Source organism: Rasamsonia emersonii, assembly GCF_000968595.1.
Source record: "Rasamsonia emersonii CBS 393.64 chromosome Unknown ctg1118621762133, whole genome shotgun sequence".
NCBI classification, from domain to species: Eukaryota; Fungi; Ascomycota; class Eurotiomycetes; order Eurotiales; family Trichocomaceae; genus Rasamsonia; species Rasamsonia emersonii.
The window spans coordinates 1-23595 of NW_013562629.1; the positions used below are offsets into that span (position 1 = coordinate 1).

Genomic DNA, 23595 nt, shown 5'->3' on the forward strand with positions numbered 1-23595 from the left:
AAGGCCACCAAGATGCAGTAATTGCAATCAAACAGGCCATAATCGGCTTAAATGCCCTAGTAAACAGTCTCCTTCTTTATATAGTCAAATTCATTAAATTTGGTTGCAAAATGCTTCAAGATTTACGGTTGTGTTGGTGGTTGAATTTTTTTCTCGGGGACCGCGCAGCTCGGTGGTCCGCGCAGCTCGGTGGTGGATTACGTTAGTTAACTAACTTAACTAGTTAGTTAACTAAGTTACGAGTGCTTAGTCAGCCTAACCAAGCCTGTGAGGCCAACTTTGATAGTTCCAAGTCATGATTCTACTATTTGCACGACTACTTCTTGCGAGAGACCCGTTCTAGAAGTGACTGCCCGAATCACTTCCGTTTTCGATGAAATCCCTAGGTTCCTTGATATCAAGTAGGAAATGAGCACAAATTTCGCGATTATTCGCGACGTTGCTGCCGAATGACGAGCTTGGATGCAAATGGTGCAAACAATGCCACATTTCGCCAACCAACACCGCCGATATTACTACTCCGTCCGTATATGTTACTGACGTCTGGTACAGTCTGCAAGAAAAAAAAGCAAGGCTACTTCCAACGTCCACTTGGCAGGTGATACAGATGTAACAGGAACCAGTTGTTGAAAACGGAAGACGGAGGTCTTATCTTTTTTTTCTTTTTATTATTCTATCATTTGACAATAGGCGTAATTTGTATGCAACGTGGCGTCAGTTGTCGGTCAGTACACACATTATTCAATCAATCTCTACCTACCAGCTACATACCTAAGTACTGAGTACTGCAAGTGCAACTGCATATAAGAAGAGGTTTCCTTGACTTCCTTTTCTGAGATAAACCGCCGCAAAAAGAAAGAAAAAAGAAGCAGGAACATTTCTTTTACGATTTATGCCAACTGTCCTTGCGGAAGAATAGATTGATTGTCTGGCGGAGAGGGTGAGCGCTGCCTGGATATATCAATCTATCGCATCATGGCAGAGCAACCCTCGAAAAACGAACGTACCTGGCGGAAGTACTTCCCGGATGGTGATCTTTGGGTTTTTGGTTACGGGTAAGAGAAAGTCTCCAAGAACCTATATACATGTATACATTATTCGTTTATGGGATGAGCCTGTTATCGATTTATCCTTGTGAATGTCTTCCAATGTTTTGACCTTCCTTGGGCCTTCTTTCTTTCTTCCTTTCTTTCCCAGCTCCATTTGTATGAACGATATTTTTTGCCAGCATACCGATGGATCAAAGCAATAGGCTAACCGGGTTAATAATTACAGGAGTTTGATATGGAAACCACCACCTCATTTCGGTATGTAGCGTTGCGTTGCAAGCAAGCCAGCAGAGTGCGATAGTGTTCTCCAACATCTTACTGTTGCCCTTCGTTGCCAATCCTGGAGAGAATCCTGAAAGCTATACAGTAACTGTTCGCTGACTTTGTTTTCGCAAAGATAAACGAGTACCCGGCTATATCAGTGGCTACGTCCGAAGATTTTGGCAGGTTCGTTTTTTTCCCCGTTAGCTCACTGCTATTGCAGAATCATTTCTGCATTTGCGTAGTGTGCTTTGCACTGTCTGTTGTCATTTCTGCTGAGGATCCATGACTAACCTTACTACCTGTTACCTTTCCTCGTTTAAGGCTAGGTGCGATCTATCAATTCTTTTCTTCACCATTTCCCCCTCTGCGATTATGACCACCAGCCTTGCTCTTTTGACCCAAACAAAAATCATTGCATACTTGTTTGTAGGCTGACTTTTACATCTGCAAAGCGGTGACCATCGAGGGACTCCTGAATCTCCAGGACGCGTGGTGACAGTTATAGAGAGGTCTTTCTGGGAGACTCTGGACGATCCTGTAGGTGCTTTCTCCATCTAACTCCAAAAGAAAGTCCAAAGTGAATAACAAGAACCAAAAATACAGCAAAAAGATCTCGAATCATCAACGACTTCGACCGTCTGGGGCGCTGCCTACCATATCCCTGCATCCCATGCCGAGGAAGTCCACGACTACTTGGATGACCGCGAGATAGACGGCTACACCGTTCACTACACGCCCTTTTACCCCGTGTCTCCCCCGTCGTCCTCAGCTGTGTCGAGTACGAGTACCACGGCCTCGTCCACCTCTTCCGAAGGAGGTGGCGAAGTTACTGAGACCCATCCACCCACTTCTACTTCTATTTCCACGTTGAATGCCTCCTCTCCGATAACCTGCATGGTCTACATCGGCCTCCCCACCAACCCGCAGTTCCTCCGTGATCCGGCGGATCGCGACCCGGCAGCAGTGGCCAAGGTCATCAGCGTCAGCTGCGGCAAGAGCGGCAGGAATCCCGAGTACCTGTACCTGCTGGAGAAGGCACTCGAGGGCCTGGGCCTGGGCAGCGCAGACGGGCACGTCACGGACCTGGTCCGTCGCGTCAAGGCGATCGAGCGTGGCGAGGATGCTGCGGCTGAAGAGAGAAGGGCCGAACAGGAGGCGAAGCAGCCTCTGCCTGTCGATACACTTACCAATCATCAACATCCACACCAGCCAGAGACTTCTGACGAATTCGAATAGATGTGATATCTCATTTAGTTAGATTTGAGCAGGACATATCGAGAGATTCATTTCTTTTTGACCCTTTGTGCAGAGCAAGCAACATAAACCATACTATTACTCCATGTTCGAATAGAATACCAGATAAATAGCTAGTTAGTGACCTTGAAAGCAATAGCAGACAGTTGTCCGGCTATGTAAAAAGGGGAGAACAGATATAGAACGATGATCATATGCCTTGCAGGCTGTTATATTATCATAACGTCCAGTTGCGCAGCAGCACTAAAGAATTCTGGAAAGACCAAGTCATGACAATACATATGTAGCAAACAAAGCGAAAAGCATAAGACAGACTGATAGGACAAAGGGGGAAAAGAAAGGAATGAAAAAGGAAGGAAAAAGTGAAAGGATTCAAGACAGCACACATGAATAGTATCGAAGAGACAATAATGTCAGAGAAATATCATCTAGTATGCGCATGCGTTACTACATGATATCCGTGCCATTGTTAATCTCGTCACAACATCATGATCTTGTCCGTAATTCCTCGTAAAAGTCCTTCAGACATGATCCAACCACAATCGAGATCAACATGACCATAATTGGAGGCGAGTGATAAGACCAAGCAGGTAGCTCTGCCAATGATCACTGCCACACTCAGGCATTGCCTTGACCACCACCCTGGTTGTTGGAGTAATACTGGCCACCACCACCCCAGCCTGTATCCATATCGGTTAGCCAAGCCGCTTTTTCATACTGAGGAAATGAAAATCACTGGATTCTAGTCCAGTCTTCATCGAGACGCTTACCTCCGGAGCCGTACCCACCTAAGAGGTTGATTAGCCACGCAATATCAATGAAGCAAAAAGCTCATGGAGCCACTTACCGTATCCTCCCCGGTAACCTCCCTCGGAGCGATTGTAACCACCGCGACCGTGAAATCCACCATCGTTGCGCGATCCCGTGTTAGACGCTTTATCGACGCGGATGACACGTCCATCAAACCTGGAGAGGTCTCAGCCGGGTTGTCTGAATCGAACATGTAGAGCATCAAACCCACTCCTGATTGTTCATGGCATTGATCGCAGCTTCTGCCTCAGTTTCATTGGAAAATCGGACAAAGCCAAAGCCGCGACTGCGGTTGGTGTCCCGATCCTTGACAACAATCTATTGACGGCAAACGCGCCAAGCTAAGAATGAGTAACGAATTGCGGCACAACTGGGACCGTTTCTCGCTTGCTCGGGGAACTGACAGCTTCCTCAATTGTTCCATACTTTTCAAATCCTTGACGCAGCGTCTCGTCCGTTGTGTGCCATGCTAGGCCGCTTTTCAAACCATCATCAGTCAGAAAAGAACCCCATTATGCATATAAGGAGTGAACGGGAATGTCTGGCAGACCCGATGAAGAGTTTCGACATCGTCGCAGTTGTGGTGGGTACGCTAGTGGTCTTCGACAGCTTCAATCATCAAACAAAAACGGTCAGTGCAAGGAAACAACGCGGCAATGATAATCTCCTAAACGAATGTTGATCCGCAAGAGCGCGACGCGTCGAAGAAGAAAGGCTTTCAATCCTCAACTCGTCACCGGCACTGGTGCTCTCTTATGCAGGGAACAGGTAAGTGAAAAGGACGCGACGTATGAACTGACCTACCGGGGACACTCAAAAGACCTCTGCTGGGAAAGAAGTCAAAGAAGATCCTCCTCTGAAGCTTCTCTAAAGTATCAAAAACGGTGTAAAGATGACAAAACTGCCACACACATAATGAGATGGAATGATAGAGACTGGTAGGTGGGGAGGCAAGAAGAAAGAGGTCCGGCGAAGGGAGGGGTTGTGGGAGAGGTAGAGCCAGAAATCAGAGCAGGATGACACCACTGCCTATGATAGCGTGCCCTGCCAGGAGACTGGAGAGGGCTGATGCGCTAATCCTGGTGTGTTGCACACTTTATTCTCGATCCATTCAACGAACCCATTGTCTCTGGGCTCTCCCCATGTGTAGCCAGAAGGAGCGACAGGCAGGCTGTTAAGAACCTAGTGGAGCACCAGAGGGGAGGGGTCGTGCATGGATGTGCGATGGGGAAACTAGACATCTCGAATTCGACGGCCTTATCCCAAGACAGGCTGCCAGTGTACCTGAGGTCCTACTTGCTACCTGTTCTAAGGGCGGCCTTGCAGTTTGGGCCTGGACATACCGAGCTGGAGCACCATCCAGAGTGTCAGCAACGGAAGTCAATTATCAACCACGCCGTTTGATCTCTCTGGTACCAATAGTTGGGTAGAGCATCCATGATAAGCTTAAGCTGGCTGAAGATACGATACACTTGGATGCACGGTGCCCGAGGGAGGGCCTGCCCGTGCTTACTGCGACAGACAAACGAAGCTGAAAGGCAAAAAGCACCGAGGCCGCTGACTCGGCGAGGTTTCTCGTGCTCGGCAAGGATTCCAACCCCCATTCCCGTTTCAATGGAGCAGCAATTATGGCCTCCAGTCGCTATTACATCCTGACGAATGGTATGCACGGGGTTTGGCCCAAAGCTGCCGGCTTCTCCCTGTCAGTCGGACGCAATCTTAAAGGACGTTGAGGTTCTCGCATAGCAACGGTTTTCTAAAACCCTCCTATTCCTGAATTGTACGCCCGTTCTTTCCTGTCTTGTCTACCAGATATCGTCGACCAACTCTGCAGCCGGATAGCAGGGAAGACCGACCGGATAAAGCCGATGGATCAGCTTGGTGCATCACCTGAACGTGAAGGAAATGCTGCAGACTGCAGCTTGATGCGCCACTAACCCGGCCGGCAGTGGGGTCGACTGATCCTCGGCCCAATGACACCTGTACGCCGTCGTGATGTGACGAACCTGCTCTTTGAGGGTGCCATGTACGACTGAGATGACTGGAGCATACGTCTGCTGCTGTGCCACCAACATTTCTGTCCCGGCCTGTCCAACGTTTGGGTGTTCCCGGAAAGGAGGAGCGTGCGGAGTTAGGAGTTAGATGGGAGCTGATGCGGCGCCAGCAACTGCAGTGTTGCCCTTCCGTATGTTCGCGTGAGCATCGTTTGGAAACCAGCAGTATGATCCTATGCTCAGCCAGTGACCGTTCTGGGTTTTGTTTTCGGATCTCGGAAAGGGTGCTGGCTCTTCGAAGCTCCCCGGTGAGACAAGCGCAAAAAGGTCGTCGTGACCAGGCGGGTAAAAGATGTTCCAGCGCAGGTTAGCACTGCAGGCTCGCAGAGCCTGTTCCACTGTAGGATGAATGTTAATGCCTTCTGCGTTAAGCGACATTGTTATTAGAGTGTATTTGGATGACATGGAGGGGTTAAGCTCACCAAGTTTTGAGGAAGTCGACAGGCTGGCCGGGAAATCAGAACAGCCAAGCGAAACGAGCCAACCACGTGTATTTCTGCCATGGAGTCTCCGTGGACTAAATCAGGATTATCAATACCAAAGACAGCAACCTCTTGAGTCCTGGAGATTTCGTTGCGGTACGAGGTGAGCATGGCACAATCAGGTTGTCCACAGGCACCTCTGCGTGGTTTCCCTATCTAGATCATGGATGTACCTGTCTCAGCACCTTCCTGCGATTACTTGAACCAGGCTCGACGCTGTCTCTTTTGGAACTGTCCATAAGAAATGTCACAACCAAAGCTTCCTGTGCCCTGTTGATTAAGTTGTCCTGTCAAAAACAGAAGAAGTAAGTTTCAGACACGCCTCAAGATATTCAATCCGCTCACTGAAGAGAATACACAGGGCTTCGTACATAAATGTTATACTAGCAAGTGATGGACCTTGTGAAGAGACGATGCATACATCACTGGCTGCAAGCAATAGATGCGAAGCGTGATCAAACCAGCTCCTTCGATGCTCGAAATCCAGAGGCTCATCTCAATTATACAGACTGTCGGATGGCAACAGATATGAGAAGGACAGAGATTGTGGCTACGGAGAATGAGAGAAAACATGGTAGCTTGCGAAGATGTCCTTTTGACTTTACTTCAACAAAGACCCCTAGGGTGTTCTGTGCTGACTGGCCCATTCCCAAGAGAACGAAGCCATCGCCTTTACTTCTGCATCCGGTGTTCAGCCACACGCCTCAATTACAAGTGTTGGTGGAGATTCAGGCATTCCAAAAGTCGAAACAGGGCTGCAAAACAGGTATGAGAGGCAGCCTCGACGGAAGACCAGGAAAGACCGTTACGAGCCAAGAACCGGGCCAGTCGGGGAGACTGCAGATGTTGCTATCAAAGATACAAAGAAAAGAAAGCTCGTCGGGAGAAAGAACAACAAGAATACCTGGATTAGCGAGAGGTTCAAAGCTACAAACGTTAGGCAAGGTCGCTTGACAGTGAGCGAAAACGAGCCTCTTTGGGTATTTACACTGATCGTTATGTAGCTTCATTCCAACAACAAACTAGGTATCTTCAAGAAAGGCAAGACCTCTTCACCGGTTCAACCACGAGAGAGTGAGTGATATCAAGTCTACTGCTATCATTTCAAGTCGCTGAATCTCGGATATGTTGAACCAGTCCCATATCTAAATTTTTCGGAGGCTGCATTCCTTTCGAAGGAATCGAAATATTTTGAGAAGGACACTCAATCGGTCAATCCAAAGGGCCAGAAGGAGCCTTCTGAACGAGAACCACAGAAAGACTTTGCTCACCGCTTCAGACCGTTTATGGACCAGTCTCGAGATCAGCATACCGCACCGCTGACACTTCATGCAACTGCCCTTGGTGTTTCGCCAACTGAGCTTCCCTTAAAAATTGACAGTAATGACCGTAGCAACTTGGATACTGAACAATACACAGAGCCCAGTCGACCGAATACCAGTGAGCGAGATAGCGCTCAGCCACCTCTTGACCCTGCCATGGAGCTGTACGTTCGAAATGTCCTACGGGAGTGTCGTGAGTTAGAAGATTCACAGGAAAACGGCCACCTGAATGTGCCATCGCGTACATTCTATACTCTTGATGACTTGAAAAGACTGGCCGATTCACGCGAACAACTCCGAATCTCAGACAATTCTAATGGTGCGGTACTCCTCTTTCCTAAGAAACATAGAAACGTGCCACTGTGAGGGAGAGCTGACATTGGATGCAGGTCACATTTGTAGGGAACCTTCTGTAGTTCCTTACATGCGACTCCCTGGGGCAAGCGTGTTTTCCCCAGGCTCTGATAATCCGGAGGCGGTTACAACTGCGTCTGCTCAGGAGATCCAAGACACGGGTTCCATTGGCAAAAGAGCACATTGGAAAAGAAATGGAGACCTTCAAGTACAACGGATAGGCGATGAGAGCGAATATCCCAATCCACACGAGCTCGAAGCTCTCTTGATGGCAGATCACGAGAAATTACTGGAACTCTATGGAGACAATCCAGCCCTTGGCAATCAAAACGAGTTTTCTTCTCTGAACTTGCGGACGCCAAATGAAGTTTTAATGGAGCTACTTGTCCAACCTTCCGATTTCAGTGAAGCTATGGAGCTCGAGGATGTGGAAAACAAGATCGATACAGCCCCTTATGACCTTGATGAAGCTAATATCCGCTTCAGCGATACCTCAGGAGACCTTCGAGAATTAACTGAGAATCTCGAAGATCTAATTCCGCTGGTTCGAAATAGTGATGATTCCTTCGGCATTCAAGATGATCTTTACGATTTGACTCACAAGTCCCGCATGGCTTCGTCTAGTCCCCACAGCAAACCGCTTGTTAATCAGGATAGTTCTGATAGATGGCAACCATCAGGAATCCAGATCCGGTCAGAGAAATTACTGCATTCTACCTATCTCCGATCAGGCCAAGACCGCGAGTATGGCATTATCCCAGATGGAAACCATCCACTCTTGTGGAGTTTACCGACGCAATCTAGCCGTCAGTTTTCAAGATTGCCTTTGCCTTGCTGGACAACTGAGCGGCCTGTTCCGTCGCTGCTTCAACGGGACGAGCCCACACGATCTCAGTTGGCAGGCACAAGTACCGAACTACGCGGATTCTGGCGACAGAACAACCTGTATTGATCATTTGAACTTTCAATGAAATTGGCGGCGCGAAGTATAAATTGGACCCTTGGATCGAATAATTTCTAGTGTCGAATTCACAAAGCGGTCAAGTACTGTTGGTGTTTCAAGCATTGGTATAGGACAACATTCAGATTGGAATGGTATTGCATACGATATATATTTGTCCAACAATGTCAGACCTCCAGCGTAATATTGACAACCAAGTTTATTTTTTATTTCTTTTTATCAGTTCTGTGACAGACAACTAAACCAAAAAAAAATGCTAGCACCTGAAATGAGCTGGCCAAAATGCTATAATCCCTAACGGCTAGGGCTGAAAACTTCAGGTGCTTAGTTGGCATTGACTTGTCACTAGCAAGCGCGGTACCATTGGTGAAGGTGTTTTCTCTCCGGCAAGGCAGTTTCCTTAAGTCTTGCGAGAACATTCGAAAACTCGAGACGATCAATTGCATTGTTTACGAAGCACGGCTGCAGCAAAGTCGACAGAAGCGGTACGCACACAACTCGCAGGAGAACAAGGCGTACACCTCTGACGTCGGGTGGCTGGGTGGACTCGTTTCTGAAGTCTCATTTTTTGGGCTAGCACAGTGCATACTGCGTATACCGTGCTAGGCATCGCCGACACTGGAGAGAAGACTACGCCTCAGCCGGGCTGCAGGGGTCCTGCATGATTCAGGGGAACGAGGCTGTTCCTGGTAGTGAGGGCGATGAAGGGCATTTCCACCTGGGACGTATCGACCAGCAGGCGGCTTGAATCCCCGCTTGCAGTGTTCCACAGACAAGGTCGGTCGTAATAATCCTCCGCTGAGGTGGTTTCCCACCGCAAACCCGAGGGGTTGGGGCGCTACGGCCGGGGAACAGGGAAGCGTTCCGGCCGGCGCGGCCAGGGAACCGGCAGCACGGACACCGTCATGTCACGCAGGTCACTGGCCCATGGCTCTGGGTCACCGCTGGCACATGCGGCGCAGTCCTCCCAACTGCTGCTTCCTTCGTGGACTGCGAGCTTAGGTCGCCCAGCCTCGATCCTGCAGATTCCAAATCCAGATGTGCCCCGTTACGATTGGGCCAATGTCGAGTCCTTGAAAATTTTCCACGACTACGCACGCGCCTTGGACGCGAAGACGGGCCGCAGTCCCGGATGCACGGCAGGATGGTTCCTGCTGCTCGATTTGCAGGCATGGCTCATCTGCCTATGATGGCGTCATGCATCGATCCATAATTTATCTCAGTGAGTGCTGTGCTGTGCTCCTCTCCAGAGCGGTGAATGTTGACCAGGGTCTATAGAGATGGTGTTGCACGGGAACGTCAGGAAGCTAATGGCGACACACGGTCGGGCCTGTGCCGTCTAGACCTACAAGGAAAGCAGAATGACATCGTTAAGTTACCAGAGCAATGGCTCGAGTTCTAATCCTGAAAGCCAGACAACGGGCTGGTCTTGATTCATGGCGAGTCCACAAAATGCGCTCGCGCAATACTGAAAACCTCGTCTGTTGAATAGCCTCCCAGCGCAGTGGAACAGTGGCGCTTACCCCTCTAGCCCCAACAGTCAGCTTGCAGAGCGACTGCATGCGCCGGGCTCGGCCTCCGTCTGCCTGAGTGGTCAATCATGAACTGGCCCGAGATCTACGCTGTATATGAAACGTCGGATTGCTCGTTTCGAGGATAATTCAAGCCTTCTGATCACAAAAACAAGGCACTAGCATATGAGAAGGTTTTTAGCTGCAGCTGACGGTCTCATAATCTTGCCAGCTCACCGGGATCCTGGCAGCGGTTGATAAGTCATTAGCTCTTCCACTTCACCTCCGCAAAGCCAGCCGGGTATTTTCTGTGCCTGACGGCCAACGGGAAAGCCCGCAGGTAACTAAAAAAATTCTCAAACTGCTCGCTGGAGGTTAAGGGCTCTGAATTGTACCGCACCGGTGCAAACAGGCAGCAAGCCATCTTCATTCCGGTCCTATGAGAACGTACGAGACCCTTGAGTTTCCTGCGCTTTTGACGTTGCCGACAGACTGCAGTCTCCACACACGCCTCTTGAGCGGAGAATATACTAAGTATTCTTCCTGCGCCTGCTTCGAGAGAAGCCGGGCTGACAGCTTGCTATTGTTGGACAACAAAGGGTCTTTTGTCCTCGTTCTCTATTGTGAAGCGCTATGGGAGTTCTTGGAGGATAGGGGAAGGGGTCCTTCAAAGACTTATCCCGTTGTTTCCGCCTCGCCAGGGTTCTCAGATAACAATCCTCAGCAGAATTAGTTGCAACAGCATTATCTACGTGGTCCCCAATTCCGAGATACTAATCCAAGGGTCAACTTTTTAAGTTCGACCGCGCGTTCCCAGCATAGTGGTCGCAACTGGCGGTGAGCTCAGCTTCTGGTAATCAAATAAAACTCAGATTGCAATGAGGTTCATGAGCCCTTGACCAGTTTATTGGGATCGTCAGGCGTCCCGCGTTGCTGGGTGGTCGTTCTCTCGCCCGTTTCATGCTACCTGGATCAACGGAACGCGATTCCGAACATGGCCCGGGGTCTGGATATTACTGCAAAAGGAAAATTCGGCCAGCACCGGATTGTGTCAAGCAAGCCTAGTCTCTTTCACAGCCATTCCTATCTCTGTGGTACTTTCTGGTGCAAAATCTCCGAGGAAGAAGAACACTATTTAAACAAACAAGCATTATCTTCTAGTGTCTTCTCTATCATCCCGCCAAGCTACCTACTTGAAAAATCATGACGAGTTCGGAGCCAATATTTTTCTCACTGCGGAGGTTGTTTTGACTGATTTGTCCTAATAGTAAATGCCGCTATCCCATGAAACATGTTATAGCTTTGACTGATGTTGAACGGCTTTGTAGACGTTTGAACCACCACCTCATCATCAGCGATAGCAATGGCTGGGGAAAAGTCAGGACTGACTGAGAGCATTCTTGCTCTACACAATCGAAACTTCGTCAATGTGAGCACAAATCCATCCAGCACCTTGCTAAACTTGACTGATGTATGCATGTGTACATTTGACAGGATCCCAACGCGCCCAACTCCTGGGCTCAGAAAGTCGTCACCGAGGAAAAGATCCATCTATATTATTCGCACCTTGGTCAGCGCCGGATCAACCGCGGGGATCATACTGTCAACGGCATCGAGTGTTTGACACTAGCCCCTCAGGGCCAGCCTGAGAGACCCCTCGATGATATGGAACCGCAAAGCCAGGACACCACCGATGCCGATTTGAAGATCTTCCAGCAGCTAAGTATGCACATTTCTTCACCGGAGGGACCATTGGAACGGTTCCTTACACCGGATGGGTGCAGCGACCCTTCATATTACGCTCGACCCGCTCTAGAAAGAACACAAATAGCATTTGGCAGCATGGAAAGTGTTGGTGAGAGACGGCGGAGGGCTCAGGCAAATATGGAAATGGTCATTCAGAGAAAAGGAGAAGAGGAAGGAAGTCGCAGAATGATTTGCAATTCATTTTGCGTTGAGCGGCCTGGTGCTTCTCTATTTCCTTCCTCGAATGTTGCATGAACATAAAAGTTGGTCTTCCTTTTTCTTTATTTTGTCGAAATGATTGTTTACTACTAACTCAGGTGTTGTTATCTTTCTAATCAGACAGAAATTGCATAAAACGGAATAATGATGTGTCTAGTTAAACTTGCCTCTACCACGGTACGGCTGAACTCAATTACAAGCACCGTTAAGGTTGTCCCCGTTGGGCGGGCCGTGCAGTCTCCGTACGGAGAAGATACGATTAAATTATAGAGCTGCCTCCCCCAGACCTTAGCTAGAGTGAAACAACCCCGAATAGGTACCTATAATAACCGGTTAGACCCATCCATTCGGAGAAATTAAGAGTTTGCTGTCCACCACCACCACAACAACTACTACTTCACGTAGTGACGTCACTACTTGAAAGTCAGAAGCACCAAGTCTGGCAGGCCATTTTCAGCGGTTTGCCGTCCAGCTCGTTTGTGTAAACGGAGTGGCTGTGTGAGGAAGAAATAAGGTTAGTAGCTACCAGAGACTTCTTTTTTCCCCCTAGTCTTTACGTTGATACTCAATTGATTGTTTCTCCTATAATCGTAACTTGTCACCTAGGTATCGCTTATCAAGGAGTGATATTGATATCTGTAATAGTCGTGTCTGTATATTTAATATCAGCATGTATACTGCCCCTAGAATATATTTGTGAACGTCATCTCAAACCAGTACGGATTAGTGCAGTACATACAATGCCTCCAAGCATCGACGTGCATGATCGAAAGTCGAGAAGATGGCAAAAAGACAAGGCACAAGGGAAAAGTACTACTAGTACCGCCTCATTTTGCAGCGCAGAGCCGCAATCCCTCAGCTGTGCATTAAGGTTCAGGTAGGCAGACTCGTCGGCTCGTTGGGTAGCAATGTTCTTGTGCCTAAGGCGGAGCGAAGTTGAGCCCTGGCAGACTTGAACATGTGACTGGAGGAGCCATTGGCTTTGGTCTAGCTTGGATAATAGGCCTTTTGAGAGGAAGAGAGAATGAAATGAAGATGTGTGAGAATAATGGGGTGTATTGTGGTTTTTCCTAACTTCGATCTCCAGCCCTAATAATTGATGAATTTCGATCATCCAGCATTGAATATTTTCCCTTCTCTATTTCTTTCTTTTAAAATAAAGAAATAAAGGGCTTTTCACTTACCAATTCTTCGTTCATTATTAGGAATAAAAGAGATTAAGCAAAGCTCTTCAGGCCAGTTGCTGAAAACAAGGCTGCTCTATGCTAACTAAGGGCGGTCAGCTGGTCTGCGGTTCCTTTTTCGGGAGAGTCAATGGCCCGTCTTTCCTGGCAGGTACTTAAGGTTATCCCTCCCGGCTTACTACGAGGTGAAAAACCGGTGCCAACGCGTCCCCATGCATCCTCATAGTCATATCCATACACGTATCATGTACTAACGTCTAGCGGTATCCTGAAATGGCTTCCGCTGGTCACGAATACAATGGTTGCGACTCATGTCTTTCATCCGGACTAAGCTCGCACCTCACCGCATGGGCAATAATCCCGTACTATACTGTCATTCTGGCGAATATATTAGGGCCTGCTTTCTGCCTGTTGTCCCCATGATCTATCCGTCTGGCATTCCCTATTCTCGCTTCCTCCGGCAGATTCAGACAGGTCTCTTCAGGTACGGCTGGGTACCGTTACTGCTCTCACAACTTCTGCACAGCCTCTCGCATACCCCCAACTCTGCCACCACAGAAAGACCCCATGAACGAAGAAGGTTTGAATTAGTCTGATCTTTTGCAGGGGTCTCAGAGAACCACATATAAAGACACCGGCTTCTCTCTCTTAACAGCCTTCTCCAGTCCTCGACAAGTTCAGGTACCGCTCTCATGTCTCGCCATTATTACTATTGTTTATTCTAGGCTCTCATTTCCATAATGACCTATCACAGATCGTGGATTGGATTAATCTATTGTCTTTGCTGATACGGCCACAATAGGTTGTCTTCCTTGCTCTCAACTCGGGCCAACTTGCGGGTTGCGGCACCTTGGATGGATCAATTGATGGCCCAGAACGATCCCGGTGCAGCTTGATACAGTCCACAGTCTTGAATAGTGAAGGACCTTTGCTATTTTTCTTGCCAGGATTATTTCAATCGCGCCTGGAGGAAAGCCCTTGGAATGGCCAATTCAACCGCCGGAAATTGGTACCCATCCACGGATATGGATTCCCAGCAGGATTATGGCCTCAGACCTGGCTATGGAGACTTTCATCTGCCTTCCAGCCTTGGACATTGTGATGATACCCAGACAAGCCATGTCCCACAGGATTTCACCTCCATGGAGCAGTCCTATGTTGGCCAGTTGGATTCCAGAAATGATCCTCTCCGGATGCTTGACTCACAGTCCTCCCCAGTTCAGTGCTCTGGGTCAAGAGCATTTGTTTCTCTCTCATACTGGGGTCCAGCTGTCCATCATTCAGCTGCATACCCAAATTGTCTCACATCTCTTCCAGAGTCCCGTCCTGTTGAACAAGCAGTCCAGTCGCAAGCTCCAGATCGATGGCTTCAGACACAAATCTGCCAGGCCTACACTAATAATGCTGGACTTATTAATGCCAGTGAGACTTCGAACCTGGACATATCCTGTCTTGTCACAGACGCTTCCGGCCAAGTTCTTCAATCGTCGGAAAATCTGAACTTTAAAAACCAGCGACTTCCCAATGGTATTCCGCGTATTCGAGTCGGCAACGGTGAAATGCCCTGGCAAGATATGCTCAGGCAGAACTGGTTCAATTCATTGGAGTCACAAAGGTTTCAGCCGCAGCAAATCGGTGGATTTGCCGGTTCATTCGTAGGAGAATTCCCAGCAGGTCCGTCAAGATCGACTGATAATTCTAGATCGCCTACGCGCAATTTCGCAGGTAATAACCCGCCAGCTGGAGCTTTTTCCTGACTCTTCACAGTCATCGATCTGTGGCGACTTTGTGGAACTGAATGCTGACCGAAGTAAATAAAAAAAATATATAATTCTAGGTGCACAACAAACCAACTGGATCCATCAGAACCGTGAAATCCATTCCAGAGGCTCGCGCACATCGGAATTTTACAATCGGTTGAACAGGTCCTCCGCCATGCCGCGAGCGACTCAGGCCTTGACACCTAGCGCTGCTTCCACACAATCGACCTTTGACTCCATTCCGGGTTCTTTCATCTGGGATCCGGAATCTGATTCTCTGGTAGAAGAGACTAGATCCAGACGTCCACAAAGCGAGGACCAAAAGGCTCACAGAAGGAAAGTCAGAAATGCCGGAGGAGCATGCACCCGATGCAAAAAGTACCATCGCAGGGTATGTTGTTAATTGCCTTGCTTTTTTGTTTTTGTTTTTTTTTCCTTGTGCTCTGCTGACCTTTTTTTTCCCCTCTTGATGATAGTGCGAACACGCCTTGCAGCGTAGTAATCAAGGTAATGACTTTCTCTCAAAATCTGTCCATTTCTCTGTGGCGAGACTGCATTATCTACAGAGACGCTTTGTATCTGACATAGCTCATTGCTGATGACAAATAGCTGGGACAGCACGAAGAAGTCACAAATCCTTGACAAATTCGGCAAACGGGCGACGACGACAACGTCACACCTCAGGCAACAGACATGGCCAATCTTCAGCTGGATTCGGAGATGATGCAAGAGGGATTGGTGATATATTCGGGTTAGTAGTTCTATTATCTACACGAACGTGGAGGGCGAAAGCTGTTTCTGACTGCGTTGTGGTAATTCTTTTTTTTAGCACGTCTGAGATAGCTTCACCGATGCAGAACCATGGAGGAGACCCAATTCTCGAACAGCTTTCATCTGTGGAACTATCACTTGAGCCAGTATTTCCTCCCAGTCAGGGCGACGGTAACCAAGGAGCGTTGTATGCACGCGGTTTCACCAACGACGCCGCCCAGATGGGCAACTGGGCTGCCCCGTCTTCGACTGAATTTCGGTGACTCGTTGAAGTCATCAGCGTTGTTATTTTTTTTTGGGCCTCGATTTCTCTTTATCAAGGGACTCTGGGTGTAATGTTTGATGCATCAATTTCTACGGTTGGAGGCGTGTATGGGAATGTTTTGATTTGGGTTTTCATTATTGGTATCTCTGGTTCTGTGTCTGGGTAAAGGTACAGGCGTACGGTGGGCACCGGGCAATGGCATTCAGGATACGATCAACATCGTCAGAGAGAGGCTGCGGCAGCGACCCCAGTTGTTCGGAACTCGGCTTTGTTCGTCATGACGACTTCGATGGGATACTTCCATTCCATGAACTTTGTCCAACCTGTTGAGGGGATATGGAAGTTAGCCCTTGTCATATATTTAATGTGATAATTATATATCTCGACTAATTCCCCCTTCTGCATGACGATGACATACCCCAGTAGGCGCATTTCCTGCCGAAATATTTCCCGATAAACGGGACGATGACCATCGTCAACAGCAACTCCAGCTGTTGAATGCTCTCTCTCCACTGCTCCTCCGCGTCCGAGTAGCCCGACAGACTCAGATCGTCCTCCAGGTCCGACTCTGCAGTGGTTTCTGACGGCAACGACGCAATCTCCTCGTCGGAGGACGACTGGTATGAATTATATGTCGAGGGGACCATATAGGCCGAAGTGGAGGGGGATGGATTCGAGAGAGACGCGGCGGAGGCAGAAGGCGAAGACATGGCGATTGAGAATAAAACAGGATCGAATAATGAAGGTAAATGAAAGGGTATGAGAGCTATGGACGAGATAGATATAGCAAATAGCTTCTCAAGCACGAGGGGTATAGCAATGGCGGCAGTCTCCTACCGCGCCGGACGAGATTGGATCATCAGTCGCCTTTGTTCGCTTCGTTTGGTACTCTGAATGGGCCTGGCAGGTTCTGAGAGATTCGGGGATTATCAAGCAATCCAGGCCCTAGAAACCCTTTGTTCTGGATAGAGTGAAGTCACGTCGATATCGCAGCTCAGTCAACAAGGCCGTCCTGCGCGCTCCGCCGACGTAACGGATGGAGATGCCTATCACGTGACGCAGATAATTACGGTAATACGGTGACGGCTGCCAATCAGAGTGACTCAGCAGGGCACGTCACGTGTCGAGGATGGAGTCGGTGGCTGTTGTGACTAATTAATTTCCCAGAGGGACAGATTCTGTTATCAAGAAAACAGCCGATTTTCCAGACAGTCTTAAATCCGCAAGACTTCCCATCTAGCAGCCGATTTTTACGCGTCGAAGAGTCGATTTCCAGATCGGTGGTGAGCGTGCAGTGTTGTTCTGCAACCCCCTTCTCAAGCATGGCGGAAACTGTACGTCACATACTTTTGTTTCCCCGTCCTTTTGCCGACGAAAACCCTCCCACAATTTTCAGCGGCCCTCTCCAAATACCTACTACTTACTACATGTAACCCCTCACACGGCAGACGCTTCGCCACCTACCTACCCACCTAACCCTACTCAGGAGGAATCCGTCTTCGTGTCGAAGCACCAGACTACGTGATCTGCTTTTTTTTGAGATTTAATTACTGACTGCAATTTTTCTCTGTGCGTCGTCCTGCAGGAGGTCGCCAATCCCACCGAGAAGAAACCACGGAAATCCGTCGCCTTCAGCGAAGGGACCACCATCATGGATGAGAACGGGGAGGTCAGGGAGGCCGTTCACGTCGAGAAGAACACGGCCGAGAAGCACACTGCCGGTAGGTTCCCTTTCTCAAGTCACGCCACCTGTAGCAGTATGATGTATCTGCGGTATCTAACTCGAGCAGCTCCTCCAGACAAGGAAGTCGATGAGGTGACGGAACTGTTCAAGGGCCTGGGCAAAAAGAAGAAGTCGAAGAAGCCGAAGGATGCAGAGGGAGAGGAAGGTGGTGCTGGTGGTGAAGAGGCCACGCCGGCGGCAGACGGCGAGCTCGATCTCAGCACGGTGAAGAAGAAGAAGAAGAAGTCGAAGGATGCAGAGGCAGAGGAAGGCGGTGCTGGTGGCGAAGAGGGCGCACCGGCAGACGGCGAGCTCGATCTCAGCACGCTCAAGAAGAAGAAGAAGAAGCCGAAGAAGGCCGACGTGGGCGACTTCGAGGCCAAGCTGGCCGAGGCCGGTGTGACGGAGGAGGGTGCCCAGGAGAAGGGCGGTCAAGAAGAACTACCAGAGGGCGACCTCGAGGCCGGCACGGGCATCTGGGCGCACGACGCCACGCAGCCGATTCCCTACCAGTTCCTCGTCACGCGGTTCTTCTCTCTCATCCAGAGCCACCACCCGGATCTGCTGTCGAGCGGGTCCAAGTCGTACAGGATTCCGCCGCCGCAGTGTCTGCGTGAAGGCAACCGCCGGACCATCTTTGCCAACATTTCCGACATTTGCAAGCGCATGAAGCGGTCGGACGATCACGTCATGCAGTTCCTGTTCGCGGAATTGGGTACCAGCGGCAGTGTCGACGGCAGCCGGCGTCTGGTCATCAAGGGTCGTTTCCAGCAGAAGCAGATCGAGAACGTGTTGCGACGATACATTGGTATGTTCATTACATACATAACCTCCAACATTGTATGCGATAGTTGCTGACATTTTCCAGTTGAATACGTCACCTGCAAGACCTGCCGAAGCCCCGACACGGAACTGAACAAGGGAGAGAACCGTCTCTACTTCGTCACCTGCAACTCGTGCGGCTCGCGTCGTTCCGTCACGGCCATCAAGACCGGTTTCCGTGGCCAGGTCAGTCGGAGGAAGAAGGCTCAATGAAGGCCCCCCAGTCGCAACTTGCCTGTACCTATTTCACCATTTATTCTCTCTTCCTTTCCTCGGACCTTTTTTTTTGTTTGTTTGTTCCTTATTAAAATCTCGTTTACGCCTCTGTGAATGGAATGGATGACAATCAAGCTTTTGTCCTTGTCTGGTTATTTTTTATTTGATTTATTTTATCGGATGCAATGCAATGTGTGTGATGTGATGTGACCATGAATCACTAGGGAGGAAAAGATAAAGAAATAAATGGCATGGCACGACTCGAGAAATATTTATTTTATTTTGTTGGGCTGATATCCCGCTGCTGCTGGTTTTTTATTTCCCTTTTCCCTCTTCTTTTCTTTTTTCCCTTTTCCCTCCATATTACATAGACCAATGCATGACAATTTTTTCCCATCCTATCTTATATTGTCTCTGTGTGGGGGGCTCTTTGCTGTGCTTTTTCTCACATCATTTAATTGCATTCCGCAATCAATAATACTCTCCTCGTCATGTCTCGTCTAGTCTCTTCTGACAGCTTGTCTGTCTGTCTGGCTTCACTACTCAAATCAAACACGCAGGGTGGAATGGAATGGAATGGAATAAATAGCATTGCATTGCATTTGGCTTTACTGTTGCATATGTCGTAGGGAGTGTGACTCGAGGATTTAGATATACCATTAATGGAGACGAGACATAGACATAAACATGGAAATAGACACGGACATATGTCGACAAAAAAATCTGCTTCCTTCTTTTTTTCTTTCTTTTTTATATTATTACAAGTAGGATTCAGATAGATAGATACAAAAAGATATTCGGTATTGATGGGATATATAGATAGAACAAGTTAAACAACACCCTTGGAAACAAGACGAATCATTGACATCAACCAAAACATTGAAAAATGAGGTACATGCTTGTAATATATCAACACGTGCGCCTGCAAATGTAGTCATCATACATACATACCCGAGAGACTCGCTCTCTTCATTCATTCCGAATCATTCTTCATCCATACGTATGTAGATATTTAAACGTCCGCTCATCCGCTGGCAGTACTAGCCCCAATATGGGCTGCAAACGACCCAATGTTTCTCGTCTGCAAGTACACCGTTCCTGGACCCGTAAAGCGACAGACCAGTCCCTCGCCGGAACTGAGTCCGGAGATGATCCCGCCTGAGGCTGCGCGTTCCATCCTGTACTTGCAGTTCCAGGCTACGAGGTGGCCATTGTCGATGTAGTACTCTTCGCCTTCGACGAGCTGTTGGTTGATGATCAGTTAGATCAGCCGTTCAGAAGACAATATGGATGATGATGAACCACTTACATCTTTTTTGAGAATCGCACCAAAGCTCTGTATCCACACCAAGCCCGTCCCTGTCATCTTGTAGACGAATAGACCCTCTCCCGAAAACATCGCCTTGGTCAGCCCCTGGGCCTGGTAGTCCTTGTTGATGCCGCTCGTCGCTGCCAGGAAGGCATCCCTGCCCACCTTCCATGTCTCTGAGCCGGTAAAACGCAGAACGGCAATGTCGCCCAGCACGGACGGGGCAAGCAGCAGCTCGCCGGGGCCGGTGTACGTAGAGTGGGCCATCTCTCCGCCCGCGATAAACTTCTTCAGACTGATCTTGATGGAGCCCTTGAGCGTGATTGTTGTGGACATGGCGATCATGGCACCTGCAGTTTTTGGATCCTGTTAGGCTAGACGAACTGCTAGGACGGCAGCAGCAGGGCCGACCTACCAGGCTTCGCGACGATCGGACACCCCATCGCCAACTGGATCGTCAAGAGCGAATTGCTATCCCGATGACTGATCCGGTAGCTACCGCCATTGAACGTCCCGACATCGTCGGCATTCGTCGACGTCACTCCGGTGAATTTGCCATATGCCGGCGCACCCCCAGGGTACTGTTCCATCTTGCCCGTCGGCGGAGGAGACATGGGGGGCGGCGATATCATGGGCGAACCCAACGGAGCCTTCTCATACGAGGCCGCCAGGGCGGCATTGATGGCGGCAGGTCGTCCATTGGGCTGGGCCTGTGGCGGTGGACTCGTCGTAGCGGGTCGACTTTCCGGGGCAGGATACGCGTTCTGGGGAGGAGGGGATTGCGGAGGCGGAGGGCTGAAAGTCACAGGAGGAAAACCCGGAGAGGTTAGGGGGGGAGGCGGAGGGGGAAATGCTAGTAGACGTCATGAGCGATGCTTCTTGACTATGATATGCGAAGATGATGGGAGAATTACTTGCGGATCTGGGGGGAGCTGCTCTCAGATCGAACTATCAGTCACAGCTTTCCCAGTTTGGTTGCCATTGCATTGCTCAGAAGAGACATACGAGGAAATTCTGATCCCTGGGAGGAGGGAGGAGGGGGGTATTCTGCTTGCGACATGATTTCGAATTACGTGGAGAAACGAGAATTGGCGTTCACAGAGGCCTGCTCTGTCGTGTCTATATATATATCGCCAGGAAGGGTTATGTGTAGTTCTGCAAACTTGATGATGGGCTATATAGATATCAAGGGAAGGAACACTGGAACGGATGAGGAGCAACAGTCCTGACTTCTCAACTGACAGCTAGCTTGCAGAGCTACATATTTCAGACTGAGAGGCAGCCATTTATTGCCTGCCAGGATCGCCAGCCCTGGACGTGACAGCGACGGCGGGATGCATTGCCCCTCCGTCTAAGCTGGGCGGGCGCTAAGAGACGGCGTGGGAGAGGCTCGCCCGCCTGCGGGGACTGCGGGAGAGCGCATCCGCCGCGCGTGATTGGCGGGCGCTGGGCAGGGCAGCAGACACCTGCACGCCAATCGAATATCTGCCAGAGGGGGATTCCATAATTGGCACTCTGCGAGAGTTGCAGGTCATTGGGAGAAGAGAAGTGAAACCAACAGTTAGCATACTGGCTAGTTGACCCTGACTGTTGCTCTTGAAACAGTAACCATTGCTGTTGGTATGGTCCCATGCAGAAATACCTTGATAGTATGACAGCAGTATATTCATGAGTACACTCGCCTTCTACCAAACTTGGTAAATGCGACAATTGACTGTCCACTTCCAATAGAAATATTTGACCTAGATATTTCTCTCTGCCTGTTATATCTAAGGCGACGTAATTGGTTGCCTCATGCCCCTCAACAGAGTCCTCGAATCGCAAATCAGCCCTACAGTTTCCTCAGGAGATGCTGCACCTCAGTATTCCCTCTACTGGCTCGGAAGTTCGGCGAATATCCACAGCTGCCTGACAGGTCCGTCAAGACAGAAGTCCCCGCATGAGTTATATTCCCGTCATACCAAGGCGGAGGTTTCCAAAACTAAAGACAGACAGGATATGCCAGATAGGGAAGGGGAAAACATAAGGATAATCCTTAATAATCTCGACTTAGGAGACGGTTCGAGAAGTGAATATAGGAAAGCACACGGGAGAAAGAGAGAAGAGACTGCGTACTGCCTGCAGATACCATCGCAATGGGGAATGGCTTTCCGTCATGGGTCATGAATGTATCCCTTCAGCATCGCACTCAGGAGCATGTCTCAGACGTTCGACACAAGTCTTTCAAGGCCAATCTCATCACGCCGGATTTCATCGCCCAGTCTATTCAACCTGAAGGATGGCAGGAGTCCACATGTCGCTCTATGCTTCTCGTCCGTTCCGGGCATAAGTCGAAGTCGAATTTTATCGTGAACGTGACCCTCCCAGAGGCCTGTTTTTCTTTCGAATGGCAACGCGTTTTCGTTTCCGGGTGTTTCATCTTCCAGCCAGATCCGAGTGTTTTGGGATGAAACCGTAAATGCGATCGAAAGAAACCCGCAAGTAATGCATCCTATCCATAGTGCCAGATCATCAACGCCGCCAACGCCGTCCCGATAATGCGCAATCCCCGCCCGATCCCATTTCAGCATATTCCGACCCGCAAAGGAGCAAGAAAACGTCGACTGTCAAACAGAAATGGCACGAAACTAGAAGATCGAGTTGACAATGTTGGAACCAATAGTCGCTCCGGCACCGAAGATCGCTAAACACCAGTCAGAATTCCAAATCAAGATCCTCTGATTGTTGGATACGCACCCGCATTGCCCATCTTCTTTCCAAACTTCTTGCCCTGCTCCTCAAACTTGCTCGGCTTCCGACCTCCCGACGTGGGGGCAGACGAGCCGCTCTCACTGACTTCAAGTGGCATGTTGCCGTAGTTTGTCGGCTGAGGTGCGGCGACAGGAGGGGCGGGCTTCTCATCCAACACGGTAACGTAGCTCCGTGGGAAGATACCTTCCAGATTGGTCCGTTCGTTTCGACCACGCCACCCTGATAGTGTCAGTACAATCAACGGATCGATGGGCAGGCCCGTGACGTACAATCATTGTTCATATGTTCCAGCACTTGGATCCGATCATGCGGCTGCAAGGCCAGGTCTCCAGCATCCGTAGGTGTGTAGGCGTACAAAGCGGAGGCAATCGAGAGAACTGGAGCCGATTGGGCATATGAAGGCGGGGGTGCCGTGCTGGGATACTGGTTTTGGCTTGGAACGGAAGTCTTCTCGTTCAGACTAGTATTCGCCAGCTGGCTCGTAGGCGGGCTGTACGCCGGAGTGGGAGCTGATGTCTGCGCTGGAGCAGACGATTGTGCCTGAGAGACTGGAGCGTGGAGTTGGGTCACATCGGGCAGTTGGGAGAGAATCGACGACAGCTGCTGGGGCGTAATCACTGCTGCATCTGTGAGAAATTCGAGCTCCTTCATCGCCAGTCAGCCATAGACAGTCGAGACAAAGAGGGCCGCGGGGGGATGCCCTACAGCGCGGATGGTACGGAGCGACCGATTGGTCATGGCGGTCGTGAAGTCGCCCTGCGTCGCCAT

The 23595-nt window shown here is 49.5% G+C and overlaps 9 protein-coding genes across 9 annotated transcripts; 5 read left to right on the top strand and 4 right to left on the bottom strand.

Moving 5' to 3' along the window:
* Window positions 1-975: 975 nt before the first annotated feature.
* Window positions 976-2549, top strand: T310_9447 (Cation transport protein ChaC; the record flags this gene model as incomplete). Its single annotated transcript, XM_013468084.1, has 5 exons — window positions 976-1055; window positions 1316-1415; window positions 1447-1496; window positions 1766-1850; window positions 1917-2549. The coding sequence occupies 5 exons, from the start codon at window positions 976-978 to the stop codon at window positions 2547-2549; spliced, it is 948 nt and encodes a 315-aa protein (XP_013323538.1).
* Window positions 2550-5786: 3237 nt separating this feature from the next.
* On the top strand, window positions 5787-8541 carry T310_9448 (uncharacterized protein; the record flags this gene model as incomplete). Its single annotated transcript, XM_013468085.1, has 8 exons — window positions 5787-6016; window positions 6196-6218; window positions 6356-6487; window positions 6568-6679; window positions 6710-6869; window positions 6918-6987; window positions 7051-7428; window positions 7508-8541. The coding sequence occupies 8 exons, from the start codon at window positions 5787-5789 to the stop codon at window positions 8539-8541; spliced, it is 2139 nt and encodes a 712-aa protein (XP_013323539.1).
* Window positions 8542-11424: 2883 nt separating this feature from the next.
* T310_9449 (uncharacterized protein) lies at window positions 11425-12062 on the top strand (the record flags this gene model as incomplete). The annotated part of the gene is made up of 2 exons (XM_013468086.1): window positions 11425-11532; window positions 11586-12062. 2 exons carry the CDS (start codon window positions 11425-11427, stop codon window positions 12060-12062), a joined length of 585 nt encoding a protein of 194 aa, XP_013323540.1.
* Window positions 12063-12608: 546 nt separating this feature from the next.
* T310_9450 (uncharacterized protein) lies at window positions 12609-13225 on the bottom strand (the record flags this gene model as incomplete). Its single annotated transcript, XM_013468087.1, has 3 exons — window positions 12609-12662; window positions 12766-13164; window positions 13211-13225. 3 exons carry the CDS (start codon window positions 13223-13225, stop codon window positions 12609-12611), a joined length of 468 nt encoding a protein of 155 aa, XP_013323541.1.
* Window positions 13226-14193: 968 nt separating this feature from the next.
* Window positions 14194-15373, top strand: T310_9451 (uncharacterized protein; the record flags this gene model as incomplete). The annotated part of the gene is made up of 2 exons (XM_013468088.1): window positions 14194-14935; window positions 15048-15373. The coding sequence occupies 2 exons, from the start codon at window positions 14194-14196 to the stop codon at window positions 15371-15373; spliced, it is 1068 nt and encodes a 355-aa protein (XP_013323542.1).
* Window positions 15374-16228: 855 nt separating this feature from the next.
* Window positions 16229-16716, bottom strand: T310_9452 (uncharacterized protein; the record flags this gene model as incomplete). The annotated part of the gene is made up of 2 exons (XM_013468089.1): window positions 16229-16329; window positions 16425-16716. 2 exons carry the CDS (start codon window positions 16714-16716, stop codon window positions 16229-16231), a joined length of 393 nt encoding a protein of 130 aa, XP_013323543.1.
* A 941-nt stretch (window positions 16717-17657) lies between these two features.
* T310_9453 (Translational initiation factor 2 beta) lies at window positions 17658-18764 on the top strand (the record flags this gene model as incomplete). The annotated part of the gene is made up of 3 exons (XM_013468090.1): window positions 17658-17727; window positions 17797-18537; window positions 18598-18764. 3 exons carry the CDS (start codon window positions 17658-17660, stop codon window positions 18762-18764), a joined length of 978 nt encoding a protein of 325 aa, XP_013323544.1.
* Window positions 18765-19791: 1027 nt separating this feature from the next.
* On the bottom strand, window positions 19792-21136 carry T310_9454 (uncharacterized protein; the record flags this gene model as incomplete). The annotated part of the gene is made up of 4 exons (XM_013468091.1): window positions 19792-20010; window positions 20077-20426; window positions 20492-20929; window positions 21082-21136. The coding sequence occupies 4 exons, from the start codon at window positions 21134-21136 to the stop codon at window positions 19792-19794; spliced, it is 1062 nt and encodes a 353-aa protein (XP_013323545.1).
* Window positions 21137-22703: 1567 nt separating this feature from the next.
* T310_9455 (SH3 domain protein) lies at window positions 22704-23595 on the bottom strand (the record flags this gene model as incomplete). The annotated part of the gene is made up of 4 exons (XM_013468092.1): window positions 22704-22759; window positions 22813-23046; window positions 23097-23427; window positions 23533-23595. 4 exons carry the CDS (start codon window positions 23593-23595, stop codon window positions 22704-22706), a joined length of 684 nt encoding a protein of 227 aa, XP_013323546.1.